This window comes from Aulostomus chinensis, chromosome 23 (genome assembly GCF_037954235.1).
Source record: "Aulostomus chinensis isolate RoL2024-O1b breed Wild chromosome 23, RoL_Achi_v1.0, whole genome shotgun sequence".
Classification (NCBI taxonomy): Eukaryota; Metazoa; Chordata; class Actinopteri; order Syngnathiformes; family Aulostomidae; genus Aulostomus; species Aulostomus chinensis.
The window spans coordinates 6313880-6340567 of NC_141342.1; the positions used below are offsets into that span (position 1 = coordinate 6313880).

The following is a 26688-nucleotide window of genomic DNA, read 5'->3' on the forward strand; positions in this document are numbered from 1 at the left end:
TGTGTTCTCTTCTTGTTACTGGTGGATCTGAATTAAAGGAACCACCAGACACACGGCTGCAGTTCAGGGACTTCATCTGTACCCCCCCCCCCCCCCAATTCCTCAATGTTTAATGTCCACACGTGTACATGTACATATACACACACGTATGTGTGTGTATATACACACCTACAACCGTCATGGCTTCCTCTCAAACGCCTGCAAGTGTCTGGACATCAAACTGCAAGCTGGACCCCTCAGGAGCTTCGAAACCTTGAATGTGCCGTCAGTCACCAGGGACCCAAACCTGCTCCTCCTCCAGTGCCTCCCAGCTCCCAGCTGAGTTGTAGTTTTTGTCATCTTGCCTCCACCCAGGAAACAACAAGTCACACAGCCTCCAGTCAAAGTGTATTTCTTTTATTTGCAGTACATGATCTCATTTCTTAAGAGGTGGCATCATCAGATCCCAGTGCATGTATTCTAGTAGTGCACTTCTTGGTTGGCTGCGGCTTCGCGGAGGCGCAGATCCAGGAATTCTTAGAACTACTCGGTCGGCTGGATTCACTAGCAAACATTACAAACCAGCACCGTACATTTAATGGTTTATGTAGGTTTTTCCTCATCTTTTTTCTTTATGAACATTATTGTCCTGACCACGTCCCAAACCCACATCTGTTGGCCCTGTGAGACTCCGACCTGGCAGACAGGTGTGTCGGGGGAGGGGTCAGGCTGATTACGTAACATCAGGACTATAAACAAGTCACAGAAATAAAACTTGATCTTATTCATAAAAAAAGGAAAATATGGATTGACAGTACCAAACATTTTCTTTACCTTCAGGAGACAGCTAACAAGGCTAGGCCCATCACATACTACTAGCACAGTTTTCTGAAGGTATTGCACATTTAGTTTAAAAAAAAAAAAAGAACAAAATACATATAACAATTCTCTTACTTCTAGGTGAAGTATACATAATGTACAAAACTAGAAGTCTGTTGAAACTGACAAATAGTACACTTTCAAATAAATAAATAATGGAATCTGTTATTCACACGTCTTCGATAGCAGGCGACCACGTCGATGCGAGAACGGGCAGAAACTCAGCGTGAGGTAGTTCATCAAAGCAGAAGGACATTACTGAGAGATGTAGCGAGGAAGAAGTCCCCACGAATAAAAACGATCACAGCTCGACGCGTCGGGCTGAGGAACTTAAGAGCACTTTACACAACAAAACTTCTGATAAGACCAAAGAACTACTCTGATGAGTGGATCCTTGATGTTACTGCAGGTGGCGCTAGCTTGATGTTAAGCTACAGCTGTACTACTACCACTACTGCGCCTGCTGGCTGGCTCAAGTCTGTTCCGGTGAATGTCACTGACTCTGAGGGGAGGAGCCCGATGCACCAGCCAATCATGACGTTAGCATTATTAGAGATTTTTACACCACAAGTTAAAATTGGTGGTGTCACACAAAGACGTCAGGTAATACAGAATACTTGACGTTTAACTACTGCGCAGGACTGGGAATGCTACTGTTAGCATGCTAATATATCAACTGCTGCGCAGCTACCTAACAAAGGGAACGCTAGCTTGCTGACGGTCCTGCACGATATCTACACAATCCAACGTGAAACTTCTAGTTGAACTCAAACATCATGTTTCCTGAACCAACCCAACGCGTTACCAAACAATCACCACAGCACCTCACCGCAGGCCAGAGAAGCCAACTGTCGCACAAACAGTAGGAACCCCAATTACTCGCTAACCCACTGTTGCAAAGCTAATTGATGCTAATTAGTTTAGTGGGTGATTATTGCTGATTTTCTGATGAGACAATAGATAAAACGTTTAATGTCAAGATGATGATCATCTTCCTGAAGGTCGAATGTAAAACAAAACCTAAAAAGGATTTTTTAACCTCATCAGCTGAGCAAAGTAGGCATAGATACTGATTAGCTTCGTGTCTTTAGCCATTTCTTGATTTCTAAACAGTGTTAATACCACTGGTTCCAGCTCATAGAGGTCTTCTGTGTGTGTTGGTATGTGAGTGGATGAAGTCATACCTGCACTGACAAGTCTATTGAACATCTACAACCCTCAGTGTTAGCGCTGCAACCTGAGTCCACGTGTGGTGGGAGGGGGATGAGTAGCTGGTGCATGCCAGGTCAGAGCAATACTACAGTAGTAGTAGTACAGGAGTAGTGGTAGTCAGACAGTATCAACGTCCTGGAGCAGAGTAACAGTAACAACCTGACAACAACCTTTCCTAGCTACTTCCCTTTGAGCCTCCAGTCAAACATCCACGTGCTTTAGCACACGTTAGCATCGTCATGTTGATGCCTCTGCTGTCAACATCCACAGAACCTGCTCATACATCCACCACCAGAGAATCACGCCCTGCCGCTGCTGCCTGAGAGCAGCACCAGCCAGGCGCACGCACAGGAACCATCTCCAGTAACGCCAGCACAACTCCAACGGGCTCGCTAACATCCTCGCCGACTGGCTGGTTGAATACATGCTAGCAGCCTCATTTCTGTGGTAACATTTTACACTGAAGGTCCATGAATGACATAAATGATGAGTTTATATCCATCAGTCTATAGATATGAGAGCTGATGAAGCCTAACCGAAGCCTAATTATTTATCCCGTTCTTTGGGACTGCATAGCCTCAAACCCTTAAGTTGACTCCATTAATAGATGGTAATCAGATGCATTCGTGAACTGCCTGTTATTCATGTACCTTTACTGTAAAGTGTTAGCACTGAGCTACGTGTGTAGCTGAAGATGAACTCGCCCGTTGAGTTCCGCCTCCCACTAACATGCTTAAGAACCAAATACTGACACGCAGCAGCACCCAAGCTTCAGCCAGCATTCCTTCCTCTGCTGACCAGCAAGTTACACTCAAAGGTGGGAAACTTACAAAAATCAAACACTTGCCAATTTATCAGGTACAACTAGACAATGGAGTACAATGGAAGAGCTGCTGTACTGTTATTCCAGTAGTAGTAGTAGTAGTAGTAGTAGTAGTAGTAGTAGTAGCATGTAGCATGCAGCTGTAGCTAATGAATTAGCAAGCAAGAAACGCATGTTTGTACTTTGATGAAAGACCTTCAAACTGCCTCTTCTCCTGCGTGAGCATCTCTGCAAACTCATCATCATCATCATCCCCTGCAAGAAACTACCGGCTCCCTCCAGGGTCAAAAATCAAAACAAGTAGAAAAATATATGATACATTTGTGAGAACTCCAAGCCCATCATACAGTATTGGTGTGATGTGGAAGCTCCACCCACCAGAGGAACAGAGAGAACACAACTTCCTCCCACAGACTCAGGAATGAACGACAAACAGGCACTTTTCCTTCCAGAACACACAAACACAAGAGGGGCACCAGCACTGCTCACAGCCAGTTTCCTTTGCTTTTTTTGTGCTGCAGTTAAACATGCGACGTTCAGCTGCAGCTGCAGGCAAGTCTGGTGACGGGGGGGGGGGGGGGGTAGTTACTAATAAGAGGATGCGGTGGTAGGAAGCAGACGTCTGTTCACACGTTCACCGCCAGGCAGCAGAAGCTTGAACCCTCCACATATCATCACCTTCTCACACGTTCTCAAATCTGTTCTCGACACGTTCTATGAACATCTTGACGGAGCTCTCGCAGCTCCACAAACATTCTAAAGTCCTGCACAGAGCAGAGCTCCAATAGCGGAGTCCTCTGGTTCTACCCAAGCACACTAACCTGCTGCAGACACCGAGACCCGGTTCTTTAAAGCACTTAAAAATAAAGAGGGGGGTTCTCACGACGCCCCTGGTGGAACCCAACCGTGCTGTTCTTAATGATCCAGCTTAGAAAAGAAGAAGACCTCAGGATTCAACGTTAAGGAAAGAGTGAACAAATTCTAAAGCTTTTAACAGAACTCATGCGATGTGGGAAGGAGTTGAGACTCATCGGTCTAACCAGCGACGTGTGGGGGGGGCACGATGTGTCAAGAGACGATGCTTCAGTGGCTCGCAACAACCGCCAGATCCGTACGTCTACATTTATACGGCAAAGTCGTCAATTTGAAAGGAAAAATGGCTTTCAACAGGAAAAAATCACTCACAGGACACATTTGACAGTTACGCCATTAAATTATTACAAACCGGATCGTTGGGAAATCATAAAAACTCTCTTATCATCGTCTTAGGGTTCTGTAAAATTAAGAGATGCCACAATAAATTACAGCTAGAACGGCAACGAGAAGAAATCCTAGGTTTTAAAAAAAGACTAGAAATGTCATAAAAAAAGAAGAGATCAAAGTATTTCTCAAACAGCTAGCTGGCCCGATGGCGAGAGAAGGTGGGAGGAGTCAAGTACAGGGGGCGGGGACAGGAGCCAGTGTGAGGCTGGTGGTCTTGGATCTGACCGGGGGGGCGGCCCGGCCTGGACAAGGAGGAGGTGTGGAGTCATCTGCAGCAGCCCAGGGGGCTGGTTACCATGGCAGCAGCCGTATCCAGGCTGCTGTCCGTGTCAGTCAGGGTGGGGTCTGTTGACGTGGAGGTGACGGAGGAGGAGGAGGTGGAGGGGGGGTGCTGCTGCTGGGGGGTGCTGCTCACTGTTGCACCTGTGCTATGACAAACAGGAAGAGGCGTGTGGTCAGCCATGGGACCCCGACGTGACATCACACACGTCTATGACTGACAGGGTCAGACAACCAGAGCAAACTGAAACAAAGTCAAGCAAACACGCTGGCGGAGTTAATGAGCAAACTGGAATTAAATTGTATGTACAAATGTATTTAATCTGGGGCCTGATCCCAGCAGTGATCTGGCCTTCAAAATAAAAGCACTGATGCCTTCACACTATATTGTGAATTTGTCAGATCTGCTATAAGGGGATTTGCTATCTGGTTAGCAGTGAAGCTAACACCCGCCCATGTCCTGTTTGAGGTCTGTGCTCTACAGGAGTTACTCCCCCCTCTGTTGCTTTAGCAGTCCTTTAATACAACACACGGTGACTCTTGACCAACCTATAGAAGCTGGCTGACCCCTGATGACGCCGTTCTTCGTCCGTTCTTCCCAGTCCAACACTTCTTTATATATCAACTCTGCAACACAGAATTTGATTTAGTCAAGACAACAACAAGATGGCATCAACACACACTTCATATCATCCTGGATCACTACATGCAGCGGGGGTTGGGCAAGGGAGTGGGGGGGGGGGGTCAGGAGCCATGTCCCCTGCATCTACTGTTCTCTCCAGATACATCAGCAGCTCATGATGTGCGATGGCGTACGTACAGAAGAAGTCAGAGGCGGGACAAGTCCCACCAGACTCAACGGTGTGGAGGTTCTGCTGTCATCACTCTATCAGCACGCAGGAGGATGTGCGCGCGCGGGGGGGCATCATATTCACCGTGGCCACAGTCAGCAACAAGATGTCTGAGCTTGTTAGCATTTAAGTGATGCTATGTTGGTAATGAAGGGTCCCTCGACCCATGCAGCTGACAGCCCCCGGGACGTCCACGCCATGTTCCAGAGTTTGAGGGTTCGCTGGATCACCAGACGTGTCTCCATTTTCTAAACTCATCTATTTTGACAACAACTGTACAGAGGAGACTGAGGGAAGGTGTGAGCGCAGGCAGAGAGGAGGGAGCTACCATTTTCCTGTGAGAGTAAAGCAGGCTTATTCTTCTAGTTTGGTTTAGTTTATTCGTTTGGCTGACAGGGACCACGGACAGAACCGGTTCTATACCAGAGTTAGCTTCATGGCTAATTTGCATCAGCAGCGAGACAACAACAGCACCAACAACATTACGAAGAGAACATCAAAACACACATTCTGCTGCTGTGGGTGGAGTTGAGCTCGCGTGTCCCACTGAGAGGCTATGCTACAAGTACGACCGTCATCTGTTCAGTCGAGACACGCCTTTGAGTGTCCGTCCTCGTGTGTGTGGGACCTCCGGGCAGTTCAGTGGTTGTGTGCCTGAAAAAGTTGGACAAACAGAACCGCACGTGGCAAGAGGTTCATCTTAGCGTGAGACTCAGCTTCTAGAACGCTGCTGGTGGGATATCAAGCTGCACCAGCGATGGAGGCCCACTGCCCCCCACTCATCACACCAACCCACCCCTGGCTGATGGTGGGGAGTCCACACCCGACCACTGTTCATTTTGTCAAACGAAACCAAAACGAACATTTTTAGTAGACTATCCTTTACACTGAGACTACTTTGTGATGAGAACGTAAACGCTCCTAAGTCCTGGCAACGAAAACTAAAACGAAGTCGCTGTTGACTGAGCTAACGACTAAAAACCCGACGAGAAGGATGGTGGCGGACTAAAGGGGTTACAACCACCCTTAGTGCCTTGATTTCTTTTCTTTTTAACCAATTAATCATCTCAAAACAAATTAGATCTCTCAGTCCGACTTTTTGACTGGCGGGCCCCGACCCCACACCCGCCCCCGCGCATGACGCAGAGACGCTGTGAAGACGAGCAGCAGACCTTCACCTGTGGCGGCGGCGTGGAAAGTTGGAGGAAAAAGACGAGCGGCTTTACGGACGCGTTTGTGTTCTCATCCTGCCGAGCAAAAGACGGAGTGTGTTGTTCCCGACAAGGATGGGGAGCGTTGTGGATGGAAGATTCGTGGAAAAAACACGGCTAACTTAAAGACACCTGAAGGCCCGCCACCCCGCAGCTGGAGCTTCACTCCGGCGGCTTGTAAGTCACAGACAGAAAAGAAACAAGAACTTGCACTTTTGCTAACAGGCTTCTGACGTTTCATTATCATGATCGTTGTCCTGATTAACGAGCAATGTGGTTCAATGTTCGTTTAAGTGACTTCAAACAATGTGTGCTTTGTAGGGAGTTTTTATATGACATCACATGACCCTTTGCAAAATCTCAGTAGAATAAAACATTGCTTCAGACTAAAATGAGACTAAAACTACAGACAAAAGACTAAATTTTAACTAAAACTATTCTAAACTAAAAGACTAAAATGGGACTTTGACTAAATCCAGTCTTCGATGACTGACGATGACTTAAACGAACTTACAAATTCTTGTCAAATTCACCCTGCACCCAGCCCCCATTCTCTAGTCCGATTTCAGGCTCGTCTCTGCAGCAGCCCGTTCTATTCAAACTCTCTTTCTTTCAGACAGCGAAGCTCCAGCAGGAGAACACGCACACAACAATCAGCTGCTTCCAGGACCAGAGTCAGATTAGGATTAGGATTCGTGCGTCTATGAATTCAGACGGGCTCCTCAATCGGAGAGTGAAGAAGAAACAGGCTGCAAAGTACAAAGACTGAGCGACATTACGCAACGCACCGAGAAAACCTTTGACAGCTTGTCAGACGGGGAGGAGGAAGAGGAGCTACCCTACCTTTCCACTCTTCCACGGTGTGCTCCCTCTCATCCAGCTGCTTGTCAGTGATCACGGGCGGTGGCTGCAACACAACGAACACACACGTCTGCAAAGATGCACCAGATTGAACCTCCAGGAAGCTTGATTTCATCTCGTTTCGTGTAGATTCACCCGTTTCAGGTGCATTTTCAGAGTGTGCATTAAAAACCAGAGTGACAAAAATCCAAGATCTCTGGATATCACAAACACTTTGCTACACCTGTTCTTGGTCTTCCTGGGAGGAGGAGACACCTTTGACAAATCACTGCTGAAGTCTTCTGGGATTCAAGCTGCCATTGTTTGATTATTCAACCCCCTTCACTCCTCAGGTACTGCCAAGTAAGCAAGCTAGTGTGCGTGTGCGGGGGGGGTATTTCAGTGAGAAGCTGAAAAGATTTACAACAAACATGGACATAAATCCATTTCCCAGACAGTGTTGCTTCCCTCCACTGACTCTTTCTGCCTTCTGGAGGGGAGAACATCTGTGGGACTCTTATCTGAGTACCTGGAAGGGGAAAGTAACACTTCAATAGTCTCATCCACTCTGGTTCTCTTTTCAAATTCGTGATTCTTTCACATGGAAACACAACTCCTGATGTTGAGTTCTTGGCGGGCTGAGATGTTGGCTCCGCGGGTGCTGGAGGTTGTTCACACTGCAGGCACCTGACGTTCTTCCTCTCACTGACTAGAACACTTTCAGGTCTCACTGTGGGACACGAGTCTTCTCTCCAGCAACAGGTCTGATTCACCTCACTGCAGCAGGTGAATTCACCAAGTTCAGCTCCACTTTTAAACTCAAACGTCCAGACTGCTTTGGTGCGCATGGTCTTGCACTACTAACTCAAAGTGAAAGCAGAGGACTGAGCAGGAATAAATGAGTTGACAGCCAGCAGGAGACGAGTACTGGAGCCAAAGCGAGCTGATGCACTTGTCCTGACTCACGGGTGAGGACGCGTCGCTGATCTGTCCAGAGCGTTTGCTCTGGGGGAGCTGAATCGGCCTCCATATTCTCCTGATTACAGACAGACACACTCAACTCTTCAGGTGTTGTGAGCACCGGGGACACACATGCAGACTCAATATTTTAGATTCATATTCAGAAAACTTTATTTATCCCCGTGGGGGGCAACTAAGTTCAGATTAGTTGAGGCTTTGAACTGAAACCAACATGTGTTGTCCGAGGACTTTCTACTAACCACCAGCTTTGAATAGTAAAATAAAAGTATTGGTGAGTACTCACTGCCTCCACTTCAGTCGGGTCGTACCACACATTGATGTAGGGGTGCTGGAGAGCTTCGTCCACCGAGATCCGTTTGGACGCATCAATGACCAGCATTTTAGACAGAAGGTCTCGGGCTTGACTCGCTGAGGAGGACACAGACAAGTTAAAGACGCCCTCCTGAGTGTCAGCATCAGTGAGGAGGCCAAAGAGATGGATTGAGAGAAAAAACAGGAACCTTTTCCAACAAAGACTGTTTAACCCCTCAAGGTTCTTCAGACAGGTTTGCTATTCCTTTATCAACAGGCCTTTGATTACAGCTGAAGTACTGAACTGCTAAATGGGAGGAGCTCATTAGCACCCCTGGAATATCAACTTGCCTCTTTGCTGCTGGCCTGAATCATAGAGATACGATCTGTTTTAAATGTTTTAGGAACCCGTGAACCCTGCAGAGTGCTGGGTGGAGTCTGGTGATCGGGCCGATGGGTGGCAGCCCCCTGGTAGAGCTCCAGGAACATCAGGCTCCTTCAACACTGAGCCTGGTGGTTACTTGGTCACTCGTGAGCACAAACATCAGATGGGGTTTGTGGTTATTGTTTTAGCACATATTTCCCTGCAAAGAAGAGCAGTTTGACGCAGGTCAGAAGACGGTTTGGCCTTCTTCTTCCTGTCAGATAAAATAATCCATCTTCTATTTCTACGTGATTTTGAATATTAGGCAGATGTTAGGACTGAGAAACAGATTTTTATAATTCTGTTCAAGCAGATGTATCATTTAGGACTCACACTTTTGGACTGAGACTAAGCATTTAGTCGTTCTTGGGGACGGGCGAAGCACGGATGCCCGTCTCCTGGACCAACAAAAACCTGTCTTGTTCATTTACCATAAAATCAGTGTTGTGCTCCTCAGCACCCCTTCTGGCCAGGCAGTGGCAGTGCAAGAGTCTTTGGGTGGTGAGGGAGCTTCATCACCCACGAGAGGAGGCTTGTCCTGCTTATTCGTTTACACAAAGCTCTCTTAAGGCTTCTCAATTTAAGTAAAAACCTTATTTTTGTCAAGTCTGGTTTCAAGCTCCACTTTAAATTGCAGCTCACAAGTCAGAGGGGGGCGGTGCTTCATCGGAGTGGTGCCTCCCCCGACTTGCCTCCAGCCTGGTACACCGACAACCATTTTTGTGACTTCCAGCAAAGACAACAGTGTCAACATCCGCCACGATCAGGGACAGAGGAGGGATGAGCTTCTTCCTCGCTGCGGCGCCGACTGTGAAAGTTCTTACACATGAAGACACGCTGGAGGTAAAACTGGGTCTGGAAGCGTCAGCTTCCATGATAAGAGTTTAATCGCGTGAACATTGGTTTGTCACTCGGCTCTGTGTCAGCAGACGTTTGTTAGGTTGCAGATCAGGCAGCACAAACTGATGGTGACGGAGGAGGTTTTCCTGGGCTCCTACACCTCCTCGCTGAGCCACTGCACTACCAATGCATTCCTCCTTTAATTACTAAAAGCTACGATAAATCCCACATTTGCTGAATAAAGCAAGCTTCAAATCTTTTGTTCCCAATTCAAACTTTCAAATTGCGTTTTGGGACACACACACTCAGCCTCGTCATCCCTCCTCTGACTTGATAAAATCGCAATTAAAAGTGTCCGGAAGGTTCCAGTCTGACCTTGAATGGAAAAATATGATCTTTAGAATGGAATGAACTTTTCCGAAGCACCAATTTTGCTTCCTCATCCAGGAGTTACAACGGCACAGATATCAACAGACACAAATTTACCTTTCAGTTTGTTGTGTTCGGAGTCTGCAGGAAACAGAACGTCAGGGAAGAGCTTCTCGAAGCTGTAGCCAGCGTACCGTGGCCGGTTCTCCACGTAGGTTCTCACTGACTGGTTGAGTTTCATCAGGAACTCCTGAGACGGCGTCCCCAGCTGCTCTATCACCTTGTTCCACTGGTCGATATCTTGAGGTTACAGTGTTAAGAAAATGCTCTGGGCTGCATTTGGACAAAAGGAGCAGTCTGACTGAGGAACCCTGGAAACTGATGATTAGCAAAGGATCGGTTTTCAACTAAAACACCAAAAGAACCAAAGAAGCAGCCAAACTTGCCGTAGCAGATGGAGCAGAGAAGCTAATGCTCCAATGACTGATTAAACAAGGAATCCATTTATTCAAGTAATAATTATTGGCTCAAGCTTAAGGCTGTAGTCTGATGAGAGGACTACAGAGTTGCCACAACTGACTCCAATCCATCGCTCCTGGTCACTCAGAGACGAGACATGCAGGAGGCGGGTGCTAGCATCCTGGCATCGACCTGCTTGTGAACACGCTCCCTCTTTCCTCTGGTCTTAAAGAGGAAAGATTCCTCGCAGCCACTTGTGTGTGACTCCTGGATGCCTCCCTGTGTCACTGGCGTCTGCTTGGCCAACACGAAGCAGCAGAAACCTGAACAATGCTCCAGGACATGTTGAGACACTTCAGCTGCAGTCACTAACTGAACTCTGCTGACATGTTGAACCTGGACAAGCCTCATTTTTTCTGGTAAATTAAACTAGTTTTGTTGTGACCTGTAAACCTGCAGTCAACAACGCCAACATAAACTACATAGAAATCCTCTGTACACAGAAGCTTGAGGTCTGGGTGGAATACACAGTTAGAGAGGTGGCAAACATGATGACACACATCTCCAAATCCCAACGTTTCACATGTCTGATGAGGCTGATGATGCTTCTTCAAGCTGTACAGATGCTGAAAATGTACATGGAACAAAAAGACACACACACACACACACAGATGCTACACTCAGGTCGACCTGGGGGACGTGTGAAATGTCTTCTTCACATCTTTGTTCATCTTTAACGATAAATAACGTGGAGCCAGAGTCTGGAACAGAAAGGAAGCCAGCGAACCTGCACAGGCCGATGGCTGGAGGCTGCTGATGCAGCAACAGGAAACGTTCAAATAGCTTCATGGGAGCTGGTTGCACCTGCCCTACTCAGGCGTGCAGGAGCTTTGCTACATCGTTCTAATCACAAACCAGCAGAGCGTCCGACTGAATACTGGAGCCAGGAGGAGTAGCCGGCTGGGCTCAAACCCAAGTACACCAGCTCTACTCAAACTTGACTACTTTACCTTACAAATATTAAGTATCTACATCAGTGCGTGTAATACTACTGTTTCAGGGTTGTGTCTTTGCTAAGCGTCCCTAGGACCTAAAACACAACACAGTCCTTTAAAATACTGCAGGTTAACAGGCAGGCTGGTCATTTACTCTTCACATGGATCTCGTCAGAATATCATTCTTAACATCCAATGCAAGCTAACGCTACACTTCCCTAAGCTATGTAGTGAACTATGAACTAGCGAGCACAGCTCAACAGAGCAGCATCTCTCAGACGCGATCAAAATGGCTTTAAAGCTAGCGATTAGAATAAGCCTGCAGTGACTTAATTAGGCACTTAAACAAGAGTAAAACATCTTCCATGATGCTTCAAGACATGCTAACCACATGTATGTGAAGGGAACAGGAGGGCCAGGAGGGAACACGCAGAGTACAGAGTTCCACAGGTGGAACTAATATAAAGATTAATGATGGCTCCACCTGTTTAACAAGGTTCAGGAGGGTTCTTGGTCCCACTGACAAAGGTCTAGTTGCTCATTAGTGGGAACAACAACACTACAGGGTTCCTCCGTGTTTGAACCAAGAACCTCGTGGAGCAGGGCAAAGACATGAGAGAGGTGTCAGACAAAGGGTGAGGGAAGACGGCAGTTGGAGTTCAACTCAAGGATACGATCAGTGCCTGGAAACAACACACTACCCCGGACCATTTCAGCCATGATGCAGCCAACAGACCAGACATCAACTGAAAAATGAAATGACAACCACCAAATTAGCATGCAGGGCGGAAAAGAGGACAACTCAAAAAAACTAACTGAATCACATGAGGACATGAAACGAGGTGATGCGGCTGCTGAGTGAAGTGACACGCAACAAAAGATGAGGAGCATGCAGGTGAGCGCACTCAGGACCTGGGTCAGCATCCCGCAGCGCTGGGACTGAACCATACTTCCGGCTCGCACGCGTCACACACTGAGGGCTTTGTTTTTGCTACAGTGGATAATGATTCCTCCCTGAGAAGAAACCAGACACTGAGCTTGAAGAACTTCTGAAACTTTTTCTGCAGAAATGCAGTTTATGCCTCAGCGTCCAATTGATCTTTGTGCAAAACTGTAATATTCTCATCTTTTCAGTCCAGAAATATGAACTGAGCACCAATTTATTCAGGTTTATGATAATTCTGGAGAAGAAAACAGTCTTTTCTGGGGCTGCTGGTGCGGCAACTACAAAGCAGGGGGAGAAGAGATGAGAGCACTTTTGCACTTCAGTTGGAAGCAATGGAAGAGCAAACTATTAAATTCTATTTCAGGTCCTTCATGTGACTGTCATGGTGCTCCAAGCAACAGCACTGCTGCCGATGTGAGGGAGGTGTGTGTGTGTGTGTGTGTGTGTGTGTGTGTGTGTGTGAGGGAAGTGTGCAGATGTGTGGTTGCAAGTCAGAGTGGCAGGCAAATAGAAGAAATAGAATTTCTATAGTTGCTCTCAAAGGTCTGATCTCTGCGATCCATTCGATGAAAACGGTTTGAAGTTAGACAAAATATTTTTTGTGCCATGTTTGTTTCACAAGAAATGCCAGACACTGCTGCAAGCAGCTCAAGGATACAATCCCTTCCTGGAAAAAGGATTTTGTGGCGCACCATTTCTGCCATAATGCAGCCCACAGCCCAAATATCCACTATATATGCGCAGCATTAAAGGAGGGAGAAGAGAATAAGCAAAAGAAGTAAAAAGTCAGCAGGTTCTATGTTCTCGTGTAGGGGACTGAGGGGGGAGAGTGTTCATGTTCAGCAGGATGACGAAGGTCTGAGCGACAGAGGACATTTTACCATCCCCACGTGTTCATCCTGTTATCAGTCAGGCTGGTGGAGCCTCAGTCGGGTCTCAGTCCAAGTAACAGTGACATATTTTGGGATGTAAAGCCAGGACTCTCGTGCCTGTATGCTAGCAAGGAGCTAGTTCAGCAGCTAGTCGAGAAGATGCCGCCGTTCTCTTGGCCTGCAATTCTAGAGCTCACTACATTTAGATTTCCCACAACAATAAATCATCGTGTGCATCAGCCCAGTACACACAGCAAACTTTTTTTACACATTAAACTGATGTAGTACAACTTGTAGTTCAGGAGTCGCTGCTCAGCTGAGTCTTCAACCCTTGGACAACGCCACAGTCGCCGCTTCCTGATGTTGTACGTCTTTAAGCCGAATTCAGCCGGCCCGTACACAGCCGCAGCTTCATACCGAAAATACTGACAAAACCCTAACAATACAGCAAACAATTCCTATCGGGTCGTCCAGCTGAAACTGTGGCTGGTTCCCAGCAGGAGAACCGAGTGAAGCTGCTGCGGCATGCATGAGCGTCTGTACTCATCCTGGCGGTTTTTAGTCCGGCTCTAAAACATCAAACACATGCTGAAGCACTGGAGTCCCCAGACAGGAAGTTTCCCACAAAACACTGATGCCTGACATGCCAACTTCCCACTGAGGGTGCCCACTGTTGACCATGGAGGCCGTGAGTGTGTGTGTGCGCGAGCGCACTTGGGAGGTGCTGTGGAAACATCCCAGAGGTGCAGGCCATGCAGCAGGCCAGGCAGCAGCTGAGAAGGTTCTCACTGGTTGGTCACTACTTCCTCCACTCACCGTTGGCCTGGTATCCCATGCCCAGGATGACCTCAGGGGCTCGGTAGTAACGAGTGACCACGTAGGGCGTCATGAGGAGCCCAGTGGCGGCTGTCCTGGCCAGGCCGAAGTCCAGGATCTTCAGTGTGCAGTCAGACTTCACCACGATGTTACTTGGCTTCAAGTCCTGAGGGGAAGCACAACACAAAGATGACATCACGCTGAGACGACACCACGCAAGGAGGAATTCGAAGAAACTCCTTCAACGTGTCCTGACATGTCACATCAAAGGTAATAGACACGTATTGCTGAACAGCGACATCGACCACCTGGTGTTGCTGGGAAGTCGCATCAACGAGAACAAGACCGCAGGCACTTCTTAGCCATGTGATGCGCACAGATGCTAACCACACAGACTCGGCTACGGATCTCTAAATGTCACTGATATTCTTCTTTGGAATGTCACCTGCAGCGAATTAGGCCTCTGGCACGGTTCGACCGGGAGAGAAAGGTTTACACTTTCTTGAGAACATTCTGACATTTCCATCGTCCTGTTTCCAGCCTGGACCTCCAGTGATGCTCGTTCACCAGCTGACTGATTTACCGTCATCACTCAACTCATTAGCCAATGACTTCAGGTCGACTAAACGAGAACTGGAGGACAGGCAATAACCCATAAGCAATAATTCCCTGTGTTTGCTGGTGTGGACACTCATGTGACCCCCAACTCTGTGTCTCCTGAGCTCATTTAACTCTGTTCATCTTCATCATCATCATCATCATCATCATCATCATCATCATCATCATGGGGACGTCCCACTGAGGAACTACAGCACCGTGCACCAATGTTAGCGATCAGTACTCTACAGAGAAGCTGCTCAGCTCGAGTGCCTCGAACAGCAACTAAGACCTGTCATGACTGAGGCAGCGGGACTCCAGCGAGGCTCCGTGTCCACGCACCACTCAAACTGCATCCGTTCACCTCGTGAAAGCTTTGCGTGCCGAGCCGAGCTGAGCGAGGCTGCTTAGCTCTGCCAGTGGCTCAATTAGTTCTAGTTGGCAGAGCAGAGGCGCTTCTTCCCCGTGAGTGCCGTACGAGTGAGTAAGTGTGTGTGTGTGTGTGTGTGTGTGTGTGTGTGTGAGAGAGAGAAAGCGAATGAGTGAGTGTGTGTCTATACAAAGTGCTCCTCTCTGTTCCTGATGGAACTCAGGGGTGAGATTTTGTGTGTGTGTGTGTGTGTGTGTGTGTGCCTGTGTTGTCCGGTTCCTGTTGTTTTAAGTGAGCATGAGCACCAGAGAGAGTGTGTGTGTGTGTGTGTGTGTGTGCGTGTGTGTACTTGCTACATAGCGAGGACCACAACAAAGAGATGACACTTCAGCTGGTCCTCACATCTCTTAAGGCCTCTCAGAAGGTCAAAACGTGGTTATTGGGTCAGGTTAGACAAAGGTTCTGGTTGGGTGAGGGTTAGCCAGTTAGCTGGGATGGTTAAGGTTAGGGAATGAAGGTTCTCACAAAGACATGAGTGTGTGTGTGTGTGTGTGTGTGTGTGTGTGTGTGTGTGTGTGTGATCACCCTGTGGATGATGCCGGCAGCGTGCAGGTGTTTAATTCCACACAGCATCTGGTAGAGCAGGTAGGACAGCCTCTCATGGTCCAGCTCCATCTGAATCACCTGGCAGAGGTTGGCATCCATCAGCTCCATCACCAGATACCTGCAGAGGCGCCACACCAGGTCAAACATACAGACACACAGATGAGATACACAGGATTCAATCACCAGATATGAAGGATGGATCATCTCCTCCAGTTACTATCAGCTAACGGTCCTGGTGTTGCGTGGCTTTTTTCTCCAGGTTATCATTTACTGGACTCCTGCTGTTCTCCTTCCTCCTCACATCCCGACCAACGTGTAATTTCACTGAAGCAGACTAATAATATCTTATCTGCTTGAGACTCTTGCTGAGACGTCGGTACAATTAAATGACTTAAGTTACGTGCAAATGCTTGTCAATGTCAATAAAAATCAGAATAAAATATTAATTAATAAAAGCGGCCAAACAAACACGAAGCTCCATTTTGGCGTGTTGTTTCCTCACCCACACAGCTCTCATCTCCTGTGGCATTTAGGAACTGACAGTTAGGGTTCTGCTTTTCATAAATGATGATACTACATTATCTGGCAGCTGTTACATCATCACTCTCTCCTGCATGGAACTTTCAGAGAATCCTAGTTTCACTAAAACATCTTGACGAGTGTCAGATTCCTGCACGATGGAACTGAGGATGCAACCGAGAATAAATCAATGCCAAAGAATCTTTCTGTGTACATGCGAACCTCTACATGACCTCTTTGTCGTTATAGATACACGCTGTTAATACAAGTATGCTGGAAAGTTTACCAACACACACATACGCACGCACACACGCACACACACACACTCTCCTTCATCCTCTAAGTGTGTTTGAGCTGCAGCCCTCTAGCGATGATTCGTCCAGTTTCCTTTTCAGCTCCAGTCAAGCAGACACAACACAGACACACACACAGACACACACACACACACAGCTCTTCTCGAGGATGGCATTAATCATGTTTGTTCCCGTCATACTCCCATGTACTAACCCCCAGTCTCCGCTCACATGGACATGCTGTCGACTTCTCAGCTAAATATACTTCAACATCCCCTGAAAATACTGACGTTTAAATTCGCTTTATATGAGCTAAAGCTACCAGAAGTGGAAAAACTGCATTTCAACAATCTTTTGAACTCATTAATGTAGCAGAAGAAGAAAAGTCAAGACACACCAACATGGTTCTGACAACAATCTGTCAAATCTGAAGGGTGTTTCTGTGCCTGTTCAGGGAGGCCTCCTGGTTATTTCATGACTGATTCACTTTTATGTTCAAAGTTTACATTTGATGCCCTTATTAAATTTGTTGTCCATAGAATTGTTGATTCAGACACTTTCTATTGAACACATCTGGTTTGCATGGCTGTAAGTCCAACATTTACTGAACTATCGGCCTCGAGCTTCAGTCATCAGTCGGTGGTGAATCCTGAGGTGCAGCAGTCTGACCGCTGCTCTGAACAGACACTTGGTAGGAAACAAGAAACAAGGGAGGATGGTGAACCGTCATGGCTACACTGGGCCTCCCTCACTCAGAGGCAAAGAAGATGCCTGTTTGTGTGTGTGTGTGTGGGGGGGGGGGGGGGGGGGGGGCACATCCTGTATTGATTTGACAAACATGCAGTGGGCAGATGCTGCTTGGCTCTTTTACTCACACGTCTTGGAACTCTTCCAGTGTCTTCTGTGGTGTGAATACATTTAATAGGCCGATTATCTGCCGAAATAAAACAAGCAGGCAGTTATGACTCTGCGAGTGCAGATGACATCAGCAGCTGTACATCCGAGAAGCAGCAGGGCGGAACGTTGGTCTGCGAGGCTCCGACTGCAGCAGCCGAGCATCAATTATGGATGACAACAGGACATTTGCTAATTCAGAAGACTCGGTCACAGACAGCAGCAGAGAAGGCTCGCTGCACACGTGAGCCTGCGTCTCTTCCCCGCCTGGCGATGGTGGCCACTCAACATGCTTACAGGCACTCAATATTCCAACAGCAGTCCCATTTTTGCTCCTTTATTCCAGAAAAATGGCTGAGAAAAATTAATCAATCTGTTTAAATGCAGCTGTGCTAATTTGGACGAGCTAAACTAAGGGTGGAACTGAAGTTTGCTGATATTGTTTCCCTCCGCTCTTAAAGTGCTACACGCTAAAAGACTTTCCAATGTAATTTCCTCATGACAGATAAACAAGCAATGTCAGGTTTTACTTTCATGATTAACAGGACAAGATAACGGATGAGAAATATTGCCTGTTAGCGGTTCATGTTAGCATTAAGCCTATATCGAAGCGAAGTAAAATCTGGTCAACTGGACGTAAGTTTATATATAAACTATACGTCAATAAACTTACGTCCAGTTGACCAGATTTTACTTCGCTTCGATCTACGATGACCTGGATGAATGAGAACCTACACAGACATTAAGCCTATAGCAGATTTCTGGAAAAGCCTCCAGACACCAACTCAACTACGCAGTACACGTCTAAAGAATGCTGCAGAAACACGGCTAATATCAGCAGGTCACGTGTTTTACAGGTTTATGCCAAACATTTAACCCTGACCGAGAGCGGAATGTTGCCATGTTACAGAAGAACAGTGTGCATATAGTTCAACCACTGTCAGAGATCAGGGCTTCATTTTATACACCAGAATGTCATGTACCCTGTAGTCTGATGTATCACAATAAAAACTGCAAAATCTCCAATCACACGGAGGTGGATGTAGCGGGCAGCGCGTGCCAGAACTTCCCCGCTGGAACGCTTCTTCCATTCAAGTCTTCTGTTCTGTCTGCTTTATGTTATCAGCTGCTAACAGGTACAACTTTATGAGAGGATCATTTTATCCTCAACAGGTGAAACCACGTTCCCCAGTGCTCACTGGTTTTACAGGCCCAGGTAAACCAGGTTTGTCATCACCTCTGGGTTTTCTCTTTCTTGGGCGTCACATTTGACAGGAACGCCGTCGCTGCCCTGAACCTCCACAGACGTTGTTTCTGTCGTATTCTTTAAAGCTGAGAGGTTACAGACTACAGCCAGAGGTGAGCAGGCGTTGAGGCTCCAGTTAGAGTCCAGCCCGTCCTGTAATACCACTTTCTTCCTCATAAGGTGACATGAGCATTATTTTTGGAGCATAGCTTCAGCTTGATGGGATCAGCAGAAACACAACCTGCCGGCATGTTCCCACTGCAGCCAGCAGGGGTGCCATTTGAACACAGACATGTACACGTAGTGAGTGACAATCTTACGTTCTTGTGGTTGACACATTTCATTAGCACCAGTTCTCTGTAGGCTCGTTTTGCATGAGTTTGATTCTGGAAGGGTCGGCTCAGCTTCTTGATGGCGACGTTCCTCTCCAGGTTGTGATCGTACGCTGAACTGAGATGGTAGAAGATGGAACAGAACCAGATGTCAAGAAAGATCCTCTCGGGACAAACACCACACACAGCTGGAATAATAAACTGCTTTTCCTTAAAAAAAAAAGAGAATAAATGATCAGATTTTAGAACCAATGAACAACAAACATTATCATTTCATTACCTAATTAGTGGTTGAATTATTTGAGTTGTAACCAAAAACACGACTTGTCTCTGACCGTTTACCAGGCCAGTTCATTCTAGAATGTTTAAATCAACCGTGAGACTCAATCATCAGGAGGGTGGAACAGACGTCACAACCTGAAGACACAAAGATGTCCAACATCTTCGCCACACGTTCCTCATTTTAGCGGTTTGCACTTTTCAGTGAAGATGCAAGAGACGACAAGTTTAAGGGAACAAAAAATTAACAAAAAATAATTTGTATAAAGAACGACAGTCAAAGTTTACCTTGAAAAAAATATCACAGTGTTTAAATTATGATCCACAATCCAAAATGCTGCTAATATTTAGACTCCAAGCGGTTGAGGGTCTCTGAGCCAGCAGCGTGAGCAAGCTGGCACCAGCTGTACCAGCTGTACCGGGTGTATCGGGTGTACCAGGTGTATCGGGTGTACCAGCTGTACCGGGTGTACCAGGTGTATCAGCTGTATCGGGTGTACCAGCTGTACCGGGTGTACCAGGTGTATCGGGTGTACCGGGTGTACCAGCTGTACCAGGTGTACCAGCTGTACCAGCTGTAACAGGTGTCACCGACCAGGAGCTGCAGGTGCTGACTAACCAAAGGAACGTCTGAGAAGCGTGAGATTTCGTTCTGTTAGCGTCTCAAATGCTGCTGGACCAACAAAGCAGCAGGACGAGGGTAAATACTGGTCCAGCAGCTCTACACTGGTCTGGGCTGGAGGACCAGAAGGGCTGAACAGCCATGCTGAGGAGGCCACTTTATGATGGACAGCTAAGCTAACGGTTGCTAACGGACAGTAACAATAGCTCAACTTAGCCTCTTACAGGTTCATGATGTTAGTGAGTGACATCATCACCATGGTGACGAGGTCGACCACATGACTTGTCTGTCTTAATATTCCACCTCTGACCATGTGTGGTTAGTTGAGTCAACCTGGTAACCAGGAGACCAGATTAATGCAGCAGGAAGGAGGGAGGGAGACACCTGCTGGCCGGGAGGTGGTGGTGTTGGACATCGTACCTTTGATTACAAAAGTGCCTTCATAGTAATTTATTCAAACCATCAGTGTGGTCACTTTCACCAGAATGGAACCGGAGGCCATTTTATTATCAAAAAGAATAAAAATCTCATCTCCTGGAAACTGAGCAGGTTTAATGTGGACGGCGTCCGTCCCCCATGGAAACATGACCAACTGTTCTGGTTTGTATCAGACAATTATTAGAGGAGTTTATCAATCTTAGCTTATGTTTCCAGGACTAGAACGGACCAGACCAGATCAGCAGACTGGACCCTGCTGGTCAGCGGGTCCATAATCTGAACTCATGGATATCAAATGCCGGTCTTGAACAGTAAATGCTGCCTGCAGGCCACAGTCGGTCCTCCTGTGGGAACGCAAGTCTTTTATACAACCAGTTCGAAGGTGAAAAATGCACTTTACTCTCAATTACATCTCTTATTCTGAAATAGCTTCCTGTGACTCACCAGACGATTCCCTGTGCTCCAGATCCGATGGGTCGGAGGTTCTGGTAGCGCTTTAGAACCATAAACGTTGAGTCGCCCACATCTATACTGTAGTACTCTTTCTCACGCTTGTTGCGGTTCATGGTGAAGCTTCGGACTGTGGCTGGGCATCCAAGTGGAGTCCTCCTCTCGACACCTGAGCACAGCAGAGACCAGAAGGTGCGGGTTGGAAAATCGCTCCAGTCGCTCATCAAGCGCCACGTCTGAATGCCAATGGAACGCATCAAGGTGTCAAACGTCCTTGTTTAGAGACACATTTACAGCAGGAGCGTCTCAGCTTGGTAGACAAGAGTTCAGTCTGTGAAGGAACACTCGAGTTTCTCTGCCTCCTCACTCTTCTCTTACTTCACTTGTGCAAACAGATGTCTGTCTGATCAGAATGAAAACATCATTTGGCAGGGATGCCATTTTATGTTTAATTTTTCACTGTGTTTTATTATTATTACTAATTGATTACACGTGGCAGGCAAAATTCAGCCCCCAGGCCCCAATGTGGACAGCCCTGAGTCACAGGACCAGGATCTACGAAGCACAGCTTCCCTGCTGGGGATCCTCCCTCATCCTGAGAGTGACAGGTGAATAAATCGATCTTCGGGACCCAAAAGAACAGTAAAAGGAACTCGGACGCTCAGACAGTCCAACTGTCCTGCCTCCCTCCCTCAGCTGTGACGGCCACTAAGCCTCTGGAACTCACGGGAGGACCCAGCAGAGCTTTGCCTCCACTATATATAAGACTGGAAAGGTCAGAGTGCTGGAGCAGCGAGGCGGGGGGAGAGGAAGCAGGAAGCTGGGCTGCATGCTGCCTCTGAGAGGACCAGTCATTAGAGGGATTTGGAACATTGTTCTGAGGAGATCGCTGGACGCTCCTCGCACAATGACCTGACCTCTGGAGCTCTGTGCCAACTCCTGAGCCCACCCCCACTACCACTCAGTCCCCAAGCCTTCATCCTCCTGCTGCTACAGCGCCTCCATCCTGATGCAGTTGTACTAGCTGCTTGTCAATCAAAGGCAGGCCACGCCCTTGACACACCCTTCTTCATAATACACTCTAAATGGGAAGATAATTAACAAGAACATCATGCTGCATTTAAGAAGACTTGAGCCTATCAACGAGGATGTTAACTCATTAGGAAGATATTGACTGGGGTCATAAATCCAGGAGTCAGTGCAGCCCCCTCCCCTCCACGACTGCTCCCCCATCCTTCCTGCCTCCTCCCATCATCGTCTCCTTTCTGCTGCCTTCTCCTCTTTCTGACTGATCATAACATCCTCATCATCGCTCTCCTGCTGGAGTCTGCAGCTGAGCCATGCCGAGCAGACGAGCAGTACGACTGACAACGTGTTTAACACACGCACGTACATACGCGCGCGCAGTAGCACACGCATGCAGGAGCACGTCCGCCCACGCACATACACACTCTGAGAAGAATCTTCATGACCACTCAAACAGCATCATCAGAGGACACTCAAGCTGGAGACTTCAGTGTTGCGGCCTTTAATCAATCACATCGGTGGGAAACAGCCAATGAGTGACATGATTTTAATCTCTTCTTGTAATTGAGTTGAAAAACACAATCAAAAATCACCAACAAATCCCGCCTAACAGCGATTCTGCCTCCACACAAGTGAATTTTGGGTCTGAGAGGCGACCGCCATCACCAGTACTGACTGACAAGTCACTCAACTGTCACAACGTCAAAATCGTGCAGCCAAACAAAGGAAATGAATGTTTCCAGAAAACGAAACACGTGGAGGTAAATTCACAGACACGTCTGATACCAGCAACATGGTCCTGGGAATGAACCAACTCACATACGCGTGTAGCTACACGCCCACCAGTCGTACGACCACGAGCTTTGATGAATTCTGCCTTCTCCTTCATTCAGATCCTTTGAAAAAGGCACCACACAGAGCGGTTATAACAAATACATAGTACTGCGTTTTAGGGGTGGTTCTGCAGACACACAGATGTCACCATGTATCCTAGATGAACCCTTTTGCTGTATACTGGTTAAGGTGGAATCTCTGACCTCCTGTGGGAGGATTGGCCGCTAAACAGCGTTTACGGATAATGTCATAGTCTACACACTCTAGGGTGTTCACGGCGCCAGCATGTTAGCTGCTTCTGTTTGTCCTCGAGTGGAATTTTTCTCACGATGAACCCACAAACACAACAACACCAACAACCACACTGCCAATAACACCACCACCAACACCAATAACAATAAAACACCACCACCACCAACAATAACACCAATAACAAAACTGTGAATAATGCCAACAACAATAGCAACATAAACACCAACTGCAATAACCCCACCAGCACCACCACCACCAGCACCACCACCACCATCAACAACAACAACACCAACACCACCAGCACTCTTTAGGATGGGTGCTGGCGTGAGAGCAGAGGGTGAACCAGGAAGCAGGTTCATCCAAGCCAGGCTTTCTTTCAATAAGCCGGTTCCTCAAACCCTGAACTCTAATCAGAGGTCACTGGTGTCACGACGGTGGGTGGGATCTCTCTCTGTCAATCAAGGCTTTCTGCTTCAGGCTCCCCATAAAAAGGGGCGTATAACACGTCATGTGACTCTTAGGAACCGGATAGATCGAGTGCTGCCTACTTTAGTCAAGAAGAACAAGTGACTGTGATGGAGGTCAGGAACAACATCAAACAATTATTTTAATTAAAAAGCAGCACAGCGGCTGCCAATGAGGGGAGAGAGGAATGCTGGGAGAAGACCAGCGATGGCGTCAGGTCATCAGTTTCTGGATGTATTTTACCACTCAGTGCTGTCTGGGCCTCCCACATCCACAGCTCTTAACCTCCCTTGGGAATTCATTTCATTCCATGTTCTCCCTCTTATCCTGTTATGGGTGGTGGGCGGTGGAGTCTATCCCAGCAGCCTTCAGGTGAGAGGCGGGATTCGCAATTTAGAGTCTGGATTAACCTGGTCCCCTCTTGATGTCTTTGGACTGTGGAGGAAGCTGGAGTACCAGAGAGAACCCAGCAGGAACAGGGAGAACATGGAGACTCACCCAGAAAGACCCCGTGCTGCAGCCAGGGATCCACCCACAACCTTCTTGCTGGGGGGCCACAATGAGGACCACTGCTCCACTGGGCCGCCCCCCTCAGGAACCCTCTGTGGGAACCAGATTCACCAGCTCATCCACACGCAGGTGTTGGTCTCACTGCTGATCAATGCAGGACCTACAAACGTAGCCCGAGGCTTTCCAGAAGGCCTCTGTTGTAGCCATGGGGGCCAATGGGACTACAAACACGCTCAGTACTCAGTGAGAGCAAGTACAACTTGGCCAGTAGCAGCGTGCAGTATTCTTGCTCAGGTTTACTGCATCCCAGCTGAATGCATGCAGGTTCCGTACACACAGTTGTGCTGCTGTGAGTGCGTGGCTCCTTTTAGTGGCGTTCCTCATACACGGCTGCTCCAGCAGGCTGGAATACCGGGTTCCCTCAGCTGGGAGCCTGGAGCGTTCATAGGAGTGACGTCAGGAGAGGTAGCGGATCACTCCGGTCTCTGAATGCTCTCTCCCTCTGAAGAGAACCTCGCTCAATGATAATGATGGCGCCGAGGTCCACCGGATCGTTCAAAGATGGTGGTGCCATTTTCAGAAGAGGTGGTGGATGAAAGGACAGCGCTTTTTTATAGCTGAGTGAAGCAGAAACTCTGACCCTCACCTGCTCCGGACCAGGTGAGGTTCACCACATCAGTTACCATGGTGATCCAGCCAGGTCAGAAGAGAGACGCCATCACGACACTGAGAGCCCCGGCTCTGGTCTCCACACCTCCCTCACCACTCACCTCACCTCCTGGTGCAGCCTCAGGGTTCAGCAGTGGTTTGGTCGGCCGGTCTTCTTCAACTCGTGAATGTAGCAGGAAACAACACTGAAACATGAAGTCTGTAACTCTGACTGAGCCACTGAAGTTTCAGGTCAGTGGAAGCCTGCTGCGTGCTTGCATGTTCTAGGTGGTCTTTTTTCAACATCTGTGTTTGTTTTTCAGGAAGGTCAAAGTTCAAACTTGATGCACTTTCTAATGAATGCATTTACCAAGGACATGCTTAAGAACGTGTGTTCATGCAGAGGCAGCCTGGCGATGAAGGTCTTACTACTGAGGTTTTGTCATTTACTCCAACTGAACATCGCTCACAACCGTCAGTTATCGGCCTCCTTGACTTACAGATAATCAGCATCGGCCCTGAAAACCAGTAGCAGTCCACCTCCTGCTACACAACAACCACAACAGCAACGCTAAGATGAAACACTGGCCATTGCTCCATCGCTGGTGTCAGAATGAGTCTCAGCTGATGTTCAGTGGAATCAGCTGATGACACCGACAGGCAGGGAAGCACAGATCCACCAGCACAGCCAGGAGCTTCCAGCCCAGCGGCCGGCAGGAGGCGGACTGACTCCCGGGAAACTAGTCACTTCAGTCTCATCTCACACCAACCCGGACCAAATCCAGAGCAGCTGCACCGGGAGACCCTGCTCTCCGGTGCAAGACGGGAGCCTGTGGCCGGCCGCTGCTGCAGCCTCGCTTGCGGTCCAGTGACCTGCTCACCCACCCGCCGACACCAGTCCCGAACCCACACCAGCCAGCATGCAGCATTATGCAACAGCCGGGGCAGATGTGACGGTCCCCGTGTAGCCGCCAGCCAGCTCCTTACCAGCCCCATGAACCCGCAGCGAGCCCTCGCTCAGCCCTGTGCCGCCAGGAATGGCGGTCCCCCTCCTCAGACCTGGAGGGAACGTTCCAGAGATCGAGCCCCGGTAGGGATCCGGAGCTCGTCGGTGGCAGCCGCGTCCGTGTTATTGTTCGGTGTTAGCACCTTAGCTAGCGTACAGGTTCATGCTAGCGGGGGAGGTTACACTGGTTCCAGTTACACTGGTTCCAGTCTCGCCAGTCAGCCTGCCTAGGCCGGACCTGGACGGGTGTATGAGTGTAGCACCTATTTACAGACCCACGCGTGACCCAGTTCTGCTGGTTCCCCTCCCCCCACCGCTGACAACAACACACGGATCCCTGGTCGAGCTCACCCGCTCCTCTCCGGGTAGTTCCCGCAGCGTCGCCCAGCACAACCTGGACGGTTTCTGGGTGAAAAACGAGGCTGGATCCCGGTTCTTTGTCCGCCGTCACTCTCCGCTCCCCTCACGCTAGCAGGCCCGGGTCACCGCGGGGTACATGTGAGGCTTCAGCGGAACCTAATCTCAGCGCTTCCGTGACTCCAGCACTTTCTGCCATTTCATACCGACGTCGTCAAAACCGAGCGATGTTTCCTCCGCGGCTCAGCAAGGACCGGGGCGCGTTCACGACCGCCTGCGCGCTCTCGGCGCCGCTCCGGAAGCCGGAAGCGGCGGTTTAGCAACTGTTTGTAATGACGCTGCATGCTCGAAGAAAATACTGTAGTATCGGCGTGTATTTGTAGCAATAACAGAAAAACCAGCGGTGGATGAAGTACTCAGTTCCTTTCCTTTGATATAAATACAAGTACTCGATAAACTGGTGTTCTGGCCCAAGTTAAAGCCTCCACTCTCAACTCCACTGAAGTAAAGTCAAAATAACCAGAGAAGCTACAACTCTGCTGAGAGTCAAAGTCTTCATTTGTAACTTTACTCTAACAAAAGTATGAAGAGTTGAGTTGATTTACTCAAATGCA

General features: G+C 48.2%; 1 protein-coding gene across 3 annotated transcripts; it reads right to left on the minus strand.

The window, feature by feature from the left end:
* Nucleotides 1-380: 380 nt before the first annotated feature.
* mapk8b (mitogen-activated protein kinase 8b) lies at nucleotides 381-26355 on the minus strand. 3 transcript variants are annotated; one of them, XM_086195788.1, is made up of 12 exons: nucleotides 26069-26355; nucleotides 20971-21145; nucleotides 19176-19305; nucleotides 17591-17649; nucleotides 15883-16021; nucleotides 14331-14496; nucleotides 13301-13372; nucleotides 10360-10542; nucleotides 8602-8726; nucleotides 7341-7404; nucleotides 4985-5062; nucleotides 381-4579 (listed from the first exon to the last, which is right to left on the minus strand). In XM_086195788.1, the coding sequence occupies exons 2-12, from the start codon at nucleotides 21090-21092 to the stop codon at nucleotides 4422-4424; spliced, it is 1296 nt and encodes a 431-aa protein (XP_086051914.1). In that variant the 5' UTR covers nucleotides 21093-21145; nucleotides 26069-26355; the 3' UTR covers nucleotides 381-4421. The 3 variants fall into 3 exon arrangements, with proteins under 3 accessions (XP_086051914.1, XP_086051913.1, XP_086051915.1); XM_086195787.1 differs by lacking the exon at nucleotides 13301-13372 and adding an exon at nucleotides 12371-12442 and having other exon boundaries at nucleotides 26069-26354; XM_086195789.1 differs by lacking the exon at nucleotides 13301-13372 and adding an exon at nucleotides 12371-12442 and having other exon boundaries at nucleotides 4441-4584; nucleotides 26069-26353.
* Nucleotides 26356-26688: the final 333 nt, after the last annotated feature.

What these genes read in the sequence shown, in the direction of transcription:
- mapk8b (XM_086195788.1), bottom strand. Translation starts at nt 21,092, where the DNA reads ATGAACCGCAACAAGCGTGAGAAAGAGTACTACAGTATAGATGTGGGC. An exon ending in CATGGGATACCAGGCCAACG is followed by an intron (nt 13,373 to 14,330) that starts GTGAGTGGAGGA and finishes GCGCATATATAG; the next exon opens with TGGATATTTGGGCTGTGGGC. An exon ending in ACCCGACTGAAGTGGAGGCA is followed by an intron (nt 7,405 to 8,601) that starts GTGAGTACTCAC and finishes GTTGTGTTGCAG; the next exon opens with CCACCGCCCGTGATCACTGA.